General features: G+C 35.1%; 2 protein-coding genes across 3 annotated transcripts in view; both read left to right on the plus strand.

Moving 5' to 3' along the window:
* CENPK (centromere protein K) overlaps positions 1 to 13,435 on the plus strand; it is a 332,401-nt gene that overhangs the window by 279,482 nt on the left and 39,484 nt on the right. Inside the window, exons 28-29 of the transcript XR_004349429.1 lie at positions 1,026 to 1,189; positions 1,615 to 2,509. The gene's annotated coding sequence lies outside the window, so the exon portion shown is untranslated. The remainder of the gene's footprint in view (positions 1 to 1,025; positions 1,190 to 1,614; positions 2,510 to 13,435) is intronic.
* The window catches only part of ADAMTS6 (ADAM metallopeptidase with thrombospondin type 1 motif 6), a 279,851-nt gene that overhangs the window by 226,932 nt on the left and 39,484 nt on the right, over positions 1 to 13,435 (plus strand). Inside the window, exons 19-20 of one of the 2 annotated variants that reach the window (XR_004349428.1) lie at positions 1,026 to 1,189; positions 1,615 to 2,509. Coding sequence is in view for 1 of the 2 variants with exons in the window: in XM_032629020.1 (XP_032484911.1) it covers positions 1,026 to 1,189; positions 1,615 to 1,753 (303 nt within the window). In the remaining variant the exon portion in view is untranslated. The remainder of the gene's footprint in view (positions 1 to 1,025; positions 1,190 to 1,614; positions 2,510 to 13,435) is intronic. The other variant, XM_032629020.1, reaches the window with a different exon arrangement.

Here is a 13,435-nt window from a genome sequence, read left to right on the forward strand (position 1 = left end):
CTGAATAAAAGTGATGGTAACAGGCATCCTTAACTTTTTCCTGATCTTAAAGAAAATGCCTTCAACATTACATCTTTAGGTTTGATGTTTACTATACATTTTTGTTTGAGTGTTTTTGTTTGCCTTTTATAAAATTAATGAAGTTTCACGCTTTCCTAGTTTACTAAAATTTCTTTTAAATCATATATGAATATTGAACTTTTTAAAATGCTTTTTCTGCATCTGTTAAGGTAATCATCCGCCTTTCTTCCTTTAATAATATGAAAAAGTATATTAATTGATTTTCTATTTTTAAACCAGCATTGCAGTCCTGGGATAAGCTTACCTTACTTCTGATGTATTAACTTCTATATTACTTTATGCCAATTGCTAATATTTTATTTAATTATTTACATTTTGCATGTTTGTTCAAGAATGCTCTTGTTGCATAATTTTTATTTATTTGACTAGCCAGGTTTGAACATGAAAATGCTGGGTTCATAAAATGAGATTGGACATATTCTCTTTCTCTATCCTCTTGGAAGAGTTTTGTGAAAAACTGAAATTATTTTTTCCTTGAATGTGTGGTAGAACTACTCTGTACAAAGTTGTCTGAGTCTGATGTTTTCTTGTGGGAAAACTTTTATTGACTTTGAATAATCTAATATGCATTTTTTGGTATTTTCTGAGACACTAATTCACTGGCAGGTGAATCATAGTACTTCTACTTTACCAAATTATATAGCATCATTATCTATGAGAAAGAATGTACTTACTGAATTTCTACCAATGGTGGCTGGAGATTACTAAATATTTCTGTTTCTGTGGTAGAATTCCTGGCACCTCATTAGAAATCACTTCACAATGTATATCTAAGTAACAAAAAATAAATTGTTGGTGTTGTCTGTAAAAAAAAAAAAGATTCCCGTCTCGAAATGGAAATAGATATTCATTGTACGCTTCAGTGCAATGATTAATGAGTGACATTGTAGTAAATGAAGTTTCACATTTTTAGGTAGTGATTTTTTTTTTTTTTTTTTTTTTAGCTTTAAAATCTGAAGGGGATGATTACTATATTAATGGTGCCTGGACTATTGACTGGCCTAGGAAGTTTGATGTTGCTGGGACAGCTTTTCACTATAAGAGGCCAACCGACGAACCAGAATCCTTAGAAGCTTTAGGTCCCACCTCAGAAAATCTCATTGTCATGGTAAATATGCCTTTGCCACTTCATTTCTAATCTTTGTAATCTGCCCTGTGAAGTAGGAAGGGGCAGGCTTTATCATCTGAAATTAAAGTGGTGAAATTAAAGTAAATAAAGGTAAAATGGTATGCCCAAGGGTGTAAAAGTCTGTGTAAAGTTAAGACCATAGTGCTCTTTCCATATGACTGATCTTTTCAATGCCTGCTTGAACAATATTTTTATAACCAAATAAGGCAAATGAGAGAAATGGCTCCAAGTTACCCATGAAAACGGAAGTAGAAAATTCAGTATAACTGCATGTGTTCTAAAAGTTGTCTTAAATTTCCCTTAAGACTTACATTATGACATTTTCTTCTTCAAAAGAAATAATAAATATCTGAATAAAGGCTCATTGTATTTTAATTATCTTCACCAGTTGTTTTCAATGTCAGGTTCTGCTTCAGGAACAGAATTTGGGAATTAGGTATAAATTCAACGTTCCCATCACCCGGACGGGCAGTGGAGACAATGAAGTTGGCTTTACATGGAATCATCAGCCTTGGTCAGAATGCTCAGCTACTTGTGCTGGAGGTAAGACACCCACTAGGCAGCCCACCCAGAGGGCAGGATGGAAAGCAAAACATTCTGAGCTATGCTTTGTGTTTGCTAAAGAAGCTAATTGGAAATATTTCTTGCAGGTTTGCTTCAAGCTGTAATTTAGCAAAAGAAACTTTGCTTTAATTATATTATATTCCGTTTGTTTTTAACCTCATGTAATTTGTACAGATTTGTTGGTAAAATACATCTTGGCACAATGAGTGTCTGCTGGTGCTTCTCCCAAGACTATCTTGAAGGTGGGCTGTTTGCTTTTCGTGAACACATTCTTGGTAAAGAACATCAAGAGTTTTAAATAAGAAAATGAGCAAGAATCAGACGGCACAGATGTAACGTCTTGTAATGGGGGATGAGAATGTATGTCTGTGTGCTTGTGTGTTTGTGTTTGCGTGCTTGTATGTTTCCCACAATACTATTCAAACTCCCTTCTGCAGCCATCCAAGTTAAGGGGCTATATACTGGGATACTACAATAATTACTGGTGTCTGGGTCTCTGGGTTAATGGTGTTTGCAGACCCCATGATAGTCCCTCAGAGAGGTAGCTGTTAGGCGGTGGTTGGTGATGTGTTGGTTGTCCCATGTGCGTTTTTCATGGGTGCCTTTTCCCCACAATTTACTCTATTCCTAATCCTCCTCCCTCTAGTGGCCACCAATGCAATTCTTTACCTCTGGCTGGGAGAGCAGGACAGTTGGCTTCCTTCAAAGCCAACACCCTTGCTGCTGCATGGACTGGTGAGTAGAAGTGCTGTGCAAGCAGCATCTTCCTTCTCTCTGGAGACTAAATGCATCGCCTCCACCGTACACCTTGGTCCCAATAGGCAAGGAGACAAAACCTATCCCTCAGGCCTGCGCTGGACTAGAGCACCTCACCATTCCGAAAGCAAAGATTAAATTTTGAATAGTGATATTTAGAATGGGAGAGATGGAACTAAAGTGAATCATCCCATTTTACCCCGTATTCCAAAGTATTACCTATTTTTCCTTTCTGAACCGCTCAGAAACACATGATTTACATGGACTTCATCCTATCTTGTCCTGTACTCACTGACTCTCTAAACACTTCTGATTCTCAAAGCTTGAATCAGAGAAATTATTTTCACAGAAGTGAATAATCACAATAATACATTCAGTAATTTTAGACTCATACAAAATTAAATCATGGATAAACTCCAGCTTAAGTAGTAAACACTATGCAAAAAAAAGCAAATGAACAATAATAATGTTTTCCTCCTGTGTGAAGTGTCATGAAACATGGTTATGTGTAATCTGTGGCATATTTAAAAAGATCTCTAACTCCCATCCGTTTTATGTATAAAATGGCTGGTGATTTATAAAGTTTTAAAAACTATAGGGCTTTACTATTTCTTTTAACAAAATAAAGGATATTTGAAATTAATTGTTCAAGTGAATGCCATTATATTATATTATAGTGGCATTTATATATATATTTCTTTGTTCCAATTAAATTCCTTTTTATTTAATCTATAAATTAACTTTCCCCTTTTCACATACCAAAAAGAAGTCTTCCTGATAACAATAAACACATAATTCAGGCCCTGAGGTAAGGTGGGATAAACTTATTAAAGAATCAAAATAATTTAAAGTTCAGGAAATCTAATGAAGTAGTCTAAATGTCAAGGTTGATTAGCTTGGAGAAGAGAAGGCTGAGGGAAAGTATATTATGATAGTATCTTCAAGTATGTGACAGAATGTTGAATGGGAGGTTCTTAGTGCCTGTTCATCTTTGTACCGAAAATTGCTATATTTGGGGATGGTTTAGATTCAGTCTTGTCTGAGGCCAAAGAGGGATTAAGTGAATTCTCAGTGTTCCTTCTAACTCTATTCTTCGTTCAGAAAGTAGATAGTCCAACAAAAAAGGGGTGGGGGAGAAGGCCAAGAGAACTGAATTTAGAAGAAAAACTATGATTTTATTAAAGTAAAGAAGTATGAAAAATCTGAATGTGTGTTATTCTTTTCCATAACACCTGTATTGAGAAATCATAATAGAAGAGTGATTTCTTGTGATGGGGCATAAAACGAAAGAAAAACAAGGAGGGAGCAAAGCCCCTGGAAAGAGAATTTTCTCTTTATTTTTTATACTTCTTTCTTCTCTTCTGGAGCTACCAATCCTAGATATTTGAGGTGGTTCTGGGAACTGTAATTCTGCTCAGTTGTGAGTAAAAAGCCTTTCTAAGGCCATTGCCTTGTTTGGAAGAGAGATGTACAGTGTTTGAGAATCAGCAGGCATAGTGTGATGAGCTGCATTTCTTGGTAAGTGGTTCTCAAAGTGTGGTCCCCGAACCAGCAGCATCAATGTCACCTGAGAATTTATTAGAATGCTAATTTGGGGGCCCCATCTCAGACCTACTGAATAGAGTCTCTCTTTGTGGGGCCCCAAAATCTAAGTTTTAACAAGTTCTCCAAGTGATTCTGATGCTTGCTCAAGTTTGAGTACCACTGGTCTTGGTTGACAGAGAAACTGAAACAGCACTCTAGACACATAGAATCCACATCCTCATCACTGAAGTCTATGCATCTTTCTAGACTCATTTTGTATCTAAAACAATGTCTGGAACATACTAGGAACTCAATAAATGCTTACAGATAAGTGAATGAACAAAAGGAATTAATTATTTTGGCAATTATATATTTGTGTTATTCTTTCCAGTGTGGGAAATGAGAGTTTAGAATTGTTATTTTTTTTGTAAGGTGGGGCAAAGCAATTGTCAGGGAAAGATAGGATAATTTTGATTATATTCTTTTGTTTACTTTGAATAGGTTGGAAATGTTTCCTAGAATATAGAGTACAGATATCAATTATTGGAGTTATTCTTCCTACACATACCCCCACTTTTAACCCAAGGTTCTTTAAATACAGGAGGCTTAGGATTGAGGAAAGGAAAATCCCTTAGGACTCAGGAATCTTGATCAAAGAGCGAGCCAGAGTCATCTGCTCAGTAATGGTAAATGGAACTTCATCTGTTGTTAAGGAATCTTTCAGGAAAAAGTCATTTCTTCTCAGTTTTCACTCAGAAACTAAGAATGAATACTAACGTGTGTTCTTAACTGGGATACTCCACTCTCATCTTTCCAAAGTGGTGCTAGGTATCTTGAGACTGCCAAAACTTTTTAAAATGGAAAAAGGGGGAACAAGAAAGATCTCAAAGAACTTTCTATTGCAGTCTCACAAGACTGTTCAATGTTCTCACGACCTTTGGACTTTGAGTTTGGGAGCAATGTTGATATTTTCTCTTATGAGATCTTTTAAGATAAGAAGTTTTGAAATTGTTTTTCTGTTGCTTAGCAGACCCAGTGACAAATCTAAGACTGCAGGAAACACTGCTAGTGATTCAGTCCAAGAAATGGTCTTTTCTCTGAGTCAGTGCTGACACACTTCCTTAGCCTGAATAAGAACATTGAGATGCTGTGGAGTGTTGTCTTCAGGATAAATGTGATTTTTAAGATACAGTTAAGACTTTTCCTTTGAGAGAATTAGAACTGGACTATTTTCTGAACCATTGTTACTCCCACTAGAGTTTTGTTTCTATACTCTGTAATTAATCTGACTCCTAAATTTATATACTACTGTTGTATTCGTGATTAATGTGTTGATTGATAAAGCTTGGCTAGGTAGTGAGAACTGTACTATTTTAAAATACAAAGCTTTAGGAGTTTTTTTAAGTAGTAATTTATGCTGATATGCCTTTGCACTGTGACTTTTAAAGATTGAAAAAATGATGTTTATTCATCTTTCAGTTTTAGTTATATATACTCTCTTTTTACTGATGTTTGGCTAGATGTGTGGTTTTCAAGTTGTAGTGTGCATCAGAATCACCTGGAGAGCTTGTTCAAACAAGATTGCTACGTTCTGCCTCCAGTTTCTGATTTGGTAGGTCTGGGGAAGACTCCAAGAATTTGCATTTCTAACAAATTTCCAAGTGATGCTGGTGATACTGGTTCAGCAACCATACTTCAAGAAACATTGGGCTAGATACTTAGATTTCATAAAATAAATGTCTATTAAAACAAATTAACATATCCTTTAGGTAATAATCCATATTACAGTTGTAATCACATTACACCTAGTGTTTTTAATGATAAATGGTTCTAGCTCAGCTGTGTAATGACAAATAAGACTTTACAGTTTATGAAACATTTTTTGGTTCCCTGTTTCCTTTGCTTATTCTCAATAGCACCATGAGATAGGCACTGCTATTGTTATTCCTGTTTTACAGTAATACTCAAGTGAAGTAACGCTGAAATCAAGACTTAGAAGTCTAGTGATTTCTTTTTTTTTTTAATGTAGCATTTTCTCTTGTAATAAAAATGGTCCTTTACCTTGAAGAGAGCTTTTTCATCAGTTGACATCATCAATAGAGCAACATGATATATTCCCCACTCAAGAATTTCTCCTTTACTAGCTTGAAATTTCATTTCTTCAAATGCTTTCCCTAAAGCAATGATTCTCAGTTTTGGCTGCACATTGGAATCACCTGGGGAACTTTAAACAATTTTGATGCTTGGGCCCGCCCCCAGAGATTCCGATTTAAGTGCTTGGGAGTATGCTATGCGCATCAGATTTTTAAAAGGTCCCTAGGTAATTCTAATGTGTAGCCACGGTTGAGAAGTACTGCCTTTGAGGCTAATTGAAGGTTTATTTAGTCTTCAAATAATTTACATTCAGATGCAAATACCTCTGGGAGCATTACTAACTCACACCTCTGTTATTAGTTGGCTACTAGTGGAATGCAAACGATTTAGGTATAAGTATCTGGGGTGGGAAAGTAGCTAGGGACTTCAGAGAAGGAAATGAAAAAAGTGGTAGAATACCAATTAATTTCATAATTTTGTTTAGTGTGGCCATTGGCCTTGAACATGCCTTTAGAAAGCTTTTTTTGTAGTTTAGTTATTTACATGCTTTCTTCTTTACCTGATAGGTCATTTATAAGCATCTAATTAATGCTTTCAAAACTGACCGAAATTGTGCTAAATATCATTTCTTGGCCTTTTGGCTAAGATCAAGTGCAATTGTGCTAAACAGATTTTCCAAACTTCTTTCTTCTCATTTCAAGTTTCTGTGGTACTTAGGGAGCTAAAATGAATAAGTGGTTATGTACTTAACCAACTTTAATTTAGACTCAAGTCAGAATATGAGGCCCCTGTTTTAATTCAACATTTGTGAAAACTGATAACAAACTTTTTTTTTCTCTTTGTGACTTATAGTTGTAATCAGAGAAGGCCTTTTATTGTTTTAGGAAATTGTTGTTTTTGTTAGGGAATGAATTTTTGCAAAATGCAGCAGTATTCATGATAATTTCCTCCCCTATCTTTCTGGATGTGCTCTCATTTCCCACTATTCAAATCATTCCCCTTCCACCCCCACCCTTCTCCCCGAACCGCCCCCCCACCCCCGCAACTCCTCCTCTTATTTATTACAACCCTTAGGCTTTAAAGCAAAACTTCCAAAACCAATTAACTGAGAGTTGATGCTGTACTGTTGTACCTGTTCTGTTAGGAAAGAAACCTTAAGGATCCTTTAGTTGTGCAAAGAAAGGTCAGAAATACATATGTATTTTCATGTATTAGTTTTACATTTATACTGTAAATAAACAGTCTTCGTCCTGCAATCAGTTCTACTGACACTTCTGATTACTTTCTTCAAACTGTTTTTTCTAGGCTTTTCTTTCTCTTTGTACAAAAAATTGCATACCAATTTGGTCAGGTTTCTGCTGACAAAGGCATCTCTCTGCTAAACATTCATTGCTTAGCAGCTCAGGGGTAAAAAAAAAAGATAAGCTAAAGCTATGCTTAGATGGAGGACTGGGAGGGGGAGACAGGTTTATTTTTAGAGGCAATTTTGATTTTGTTTGAAGATCAAAGGGCACAGATTTTTCTTACTTATACAATGGAGTGTTTCAGGAATGTTTCTAATCAACTGTCTTTGACCATTTAGAATGTTATTACTTTTTCTTTTACATTTACATAGCCTAATTAATTTTTATTGTGTGTTTGATGCTCAAATTTTATAAAGATGCTTGTTTTATTTGTTATTCTTTTTTTTTGTTATTCTTTTTCTTCCCTGGATGGCATCTTAAGCCTAATGTGTTTGTGTGTGTGTGTGTGTGTGTGTGTGTGTGTGTAGCATATAAATTTTAAAAAGATTTTCTATGTTTTTCCTCTTTTTAACTAGGGCAAATTCTTTTTATTTTACTTTTTGTGGTTTCACCTGGCTCACCTGGATTCTTATACATATTGAAACTGGTTTCTACTCTTTAAGATTTTTAAGATGCTTTACATAGTTTCCAAGTACTATTTGTATTTTCCTGATTTAGGGCCATATTTTTCACAATGCCCCATAGCACCCCAGGACACTACAGCAGACTCACAGAGGCACTGCAGAATATTGTACGTTTTCAATAGGAACACAGTGACACGGTCATACACCATACAAATTATTACTATTGAGTTGTTTGGACCTAACTACATAATAAGTGAAACTCAGATTTCTTTTTTTTTTTTTCTGCCTGGGAGGGCTGTGAAAAAAGTACTGGGACACTAAGAGTACTGTGAACCAGGAAAGTTTGAGAACTCTTGATTTCAAATGAGTGTCAGTAAAGTTGGATAAAAATTAGTCACCTGACTTCCTTTCAGTAGATGGTGAACTTCATTTCATAAGAGGAAAAAAATGCATATAAACTCCTTATTCAGGGTCCTGGTGATGTTCAGAGTTTAAAAATGGAGACTCTTCTGCACTTCCATTAAGAAACTAGAGGTTTTGAGTAATATGTAAATTTCCCCTTCATATCTGTATTAAGTATTTCTTCTGATGTGCCCTCCTGAATATGCTTCCTTCCTCTGTCTCTGTTAGTTCAGTTTCAGGTTAGTGGGTGATTAAAGCGAAAGAAAAAAGAGAGAGAAAAGAAAAAGAATCTATATATTTAAAAGAGCCCCTGATAGCAAATTCTCCCTTGCAGTTTACTACCTAACAAGTTTATGTAATAATCCTCACTATTCCATTTATTAATAATAGACTTTTCAAATTATGTTAATGAATCTATCATGCAGATTACCTGGCCCCTTTAGAAAGCTGGATATTTCTACATTGTTTCTATGGAAGCACTTTATGTTAATGTTACATATTTTATTGTTTCCAAGAATGATACAACAGAACTATAATTGTGCACTTAAAAGTACGTAAGTCCATTCTAAAATAACAATTTTAAAAAGTAATTATTAGAAAAATATGATGCAGTCTTTTTGCCAGTACTAATATCTGACTGAAAGAGAATAGCTCTCAAAGTACCAGATAAAACAAAGGCAAATGCTTTACATATTCACAGATGCCCTTTTAATTTCTTTGCTAATTCTAACATGGCTAACATATTTAACATCACTAATAATGTTCAACTGACCATTAACACTTGTATTGCAGCTTATAAAGGACATATTCACTTAACTTGGAAAGAAACTCAAAGTGGAGGGGTCCCAAAATGGAACAGAGGAAAACAAAATTCAATTGTTTTTCAAGTTTCAAGTTTCAAAATAGACTTGATTTTCAAGTTTCAAAATAGACATTAATAAGTTAGAAATCTTATAATTGTTTGCTTCACTTTAATTTAGGAATTACTATCCAAAATTTACTTTGAGTTAAGTAAAAGATACCAGATGGAAATTTTAGTTTGAATAATTGAAAGCCCTTTAGTCATTGTCATTTCTTTCCCTTTGAAGAAATATAGTTATATAATTAGTTTTTAAGAAAAATTCCCTATAAAAGATATTTTCTGTGTGAGGTTGTACTATTGTTTGAAACTATGAGGGTCCTTTTACATTTGGTTCCTGTATATACCAAACTTAGACGTAAAACAGATCACTGTGATATTTTTAATGATAACACGTCCCTTGTAAAACGTGACTTGAGTTTGCAAGGAATAAAGATTTGCATCAGCTTTGTTCATTATTCTGTAATTTTCTCTTTGGTCTTTGAAAAATAAAATATTTGTAAGACTAGACAATAGTCTATCATTGCATTGACTGTGGCATTCCCCTGTTCACTCTCTCCTATCATCCCCTTCTTTCAGTTCATTTTCAATGTTGAGAAGGAAGAGTACCCTTTAACATATGGGATTAGTTGTACCAGGCATCAGAGCAGGGCACCTGTGAACATCACAGCTCCCGAAAGCCTATGCTCTGTAGCCATCAATTGCACCTGGCTCAGTTCTCATGCATCATGCCCTTGAGAGGGCTACTCCTCTAGGTAAACTCATGCTCTTGGCTGGTTCATGCTTCAGAAGTTAATATGTTTTTTTCTTTTATTTGTCTCTAATAATTATTTCTATTTATCTTTTTCCTTAAGTATGTAGCTTCCCCTATAGAATACACTTTTTAAAAAAATTCTTTAAATTCTCCTGTATATTTTCAATATAATTTAAGCTTTCTAACTTCTTGTAAAAAATTTACATATGGAAGTTTAGTTTGATAACCTGACATTTTTTACTGTTTACCCTTGCATATTGTGGCTTGCATTTTTCTCTAGTGTCAAGATTTATAACTGAGGGCAAGAAATCTGTGCTAACCTAAAACACTCCTAATGCTGTTTTCCTTCCTCTTCCATTTCATTTCTGTTGCTTTAGAGATTATATTCTTCTCTAACATGAATAGGGCCGGGATACATCTTACTCACTGAAAAACTTGGGTAAGGCTGAAACCAAAGTTTAAGTGCATTCCTATTGTATTTATGATCTGTGTGTCACAGGTCATGTTTCACTTCACTGAAATTTTGTCCCAAATCTCATTTTTGACAATCATAACACTATGCATCTTTACAAGGTATTATGCCTAAAATACTTTGGGAAAAAAGAAAACTTCTTGTAATGATAAGCATTATCATCCTGATTTTATAGGATCTTATGATATTATTACTCCCATTTTTTATCTAAACAAAATTAAGATTTTAGTTTAAAACTATACAGCTTGTTTATGATTGTGTCCTTGTTATAATTCAAATATGAAATATTTACTCTTTGGTTCCAAGAAAAGGATTCTATATATAATTAAAGAAAAGCTTCTTATTGGTAATAAATCCATCACAATGTATGGAAGAAACTCAAGACCTCCTTGTACTCCAGCATCATTCCTCTAAAGTGTTTAATGAAATACCCAAAACAAATAAGCTCCTACTAAAGTTCATGGAAATTCCTTTTTAGTATAATATGAGTTAATTCTTTATATTAAGAAACTTGTCTCTCACAAAGTCCTATTTCTAGTTAGTGTTCTGCCTCTTGACATGTCTAACCCCTTTGATATGTACCTCACACTGCTAAGAAATGAGACACTGAAACATGCCGCAGAACCAAATGGAATCTAACAAATGCCTCTTTTCCAGACTTATTATTCTGTAGAGGACAGGGGAAAAGCAGATCTAGAAGGGGGAAAAATGAACAATTGAATTGTGGAGGAAAAAAGAAAAGACAACTTTCATAGAATTTTGGATCTGAAAGGAACATTAGAAATCATCTAATTTTTTGGCCTCATTTTACAAAGGAGAATGAAAACTTGCCTTAGATCATTTACCTAAACTGCCTAGAACTCAAAAAGAGGTAGTAACTAAACATGACAGAAGTCAGAGTGAGAAAAAAATATCGTAACAAGATAAAGTGAAAGGGGATTACCTCAGACATTTGGCTATGAGAAGAGTTCTTAAGATCCATGAAGATAAAGGAAAGAGAAATCAGACAGCAACATAACAAAATGAAGGAACTATTAAATTAGAAATATTACATCTGAAAGTGCATTGTTTTATTAGATAAGGTAGGTTCCATAATATAATCATAATGGTACTTGCTTTATCCCCTCCCTTCATTATTAATGTAATCTCATTGAGGTCAAGTCTGTCTCACTCATTTTCCCCCTTATGATAATGAAAACCCATGGCTTAGACTTAGTAGGAATTCAATGAGTTAAGTTAGTCCTTTCCATGGAAGAGATTACTGTTAATTTATAATGAGTAGTCAGAATTCCCTCCAGGGATAGTGTGATTTCACATAAACGCAGTATATGTATGCGCCACCCTACCTTACCATCACTAAACAGAGTTGTTCTAGAAAACTAAATATTTTTAGAGCTGCATTCTCCTTTTCTTAATCCTGCTTCCTTGGGACATTTAATTTTGCTTAAGACAGAAGGGAAGATGCTGGAAAGGCAGAGAAAGAAAACCTTTGGGAGATAAAAACTAGCAGGAGGCTCTTGAGAAGAAGGAAGCAAATGGGTGGAGCTGATTGGTACCCTGATGCCAGCTGTTAGATCCAAGGCAGATGGGCTTTGCTCTGCCCTACAAATGCTTATGTCTGGCCAATAATCACACAGCACAGCAGCCAGATTCCAGCCATGAAAGGCAGAGCAGAGAGACATTTTTTTCCTGGCACTTGTTGCTCTCTGGATGCTATCTGCACTGAAGATTTAGATTAAATTAATGTTGTTGGCCATATGCTCTGTATACTGTGGTTATATAGTGTTGTCTTGGTTGCTAGCTACTTTGGATGCTGTGGTTAAGCAAATTGTTGCTTTAGCCACCAACCACATTTGTACTGTAAGCTCTGACTTATTAACTTTCCCCCCCCTATTCTTCAGAAAACTGTTTCTTGGGTAGATAGGATGTGCTTTGACACTAGGTTAAATTATCTAGATGTTGATTAGCCCATCAATCCCAAAGTTACACTTTTCCTTTCTGTCTTTCCCTTACTGACTTACATGTAGTTACAGACTGCTCACTTACCAGTTGAATCATCTAGGACTGAAATGCTGGTTCTTATGAGTAGATTTGAGAAGACCTAGAAGATCTTTCTCTTGCCCTTAACCTCTCCCACATCCTTCTTGGTTTAATACATATCACTCTTTCAAATGAGATTCAGGTGGTAATTTCTGTGCATTAAGTGCCCTCTCTCTACTTTTAAAATGATGAACTACCTGAGAAAAAGCAATAAATTGCTAAATATTGTTACACATGAACTTATTAAATGATTTAATTATCTGAAAGAAGAGAGATGGGACATGAGAACATTGAGCAGCTTATAAGAAGAGTAGGAGAGGGACTGAAAAGGAGGCAAGAAATGAAGAGGAGGAATGGTCTCTAAAGTCTTCACTCAGGATTGGCTCTGCAGCTGCTGAGCAAAAGACCCTATATTCTTGAACCATCACCATTTCCTAGAGTAAGCACAACAGATGAAGGGCTCCATATAGGACTCACTCGCAGCTTGGTGGACTTCTTGCTCATTTTCCTATGGTGTATGCTACTTCAAAATACTAAATGCCATTTCTTCACGTGTAGCTTGAGCAGTGATTCAAGTTGGGTACTCCTTCCTCCCATTGGACAGCAGAACCTTTGATGGGCAAGTAGATCATCTGTAACTTAGCAGAAATTAAATATAAGATCTGACAAATTTAAACTTCCAGGCTAAAAATAAGAGTTATATTTCCATGTTAAGAACCATCTTTGGTATAAAAGAACCAAAATGGTAAGCAAATTAAAGGACTCTAAACAGGATACACCCATTTTAGAGAGTTTAAAGTAAATATATGTTGGTAATGGCATCTCTGTACTTAAATTTTGTAATATGAAACCATTAAAGTTTTTTTTTTAAGCATGGAAGAGGAATTGCGTTT

The sequence above is a fragment of the Phocoena sinus genome, chromosome 3 (genome assembly GCF_008692025.1).
Source record: "Phocoena sinus isolate mPhoSin1 chromosome 3, mPhoSin1.pri, whole genome shotgun sequence".
Lineage (NCBI taxonomy): Eukaryota > Metazoa > Chordata > Mammalia > Artiodactyla > Phocoenidae > Phocoena > Phocoena sinus.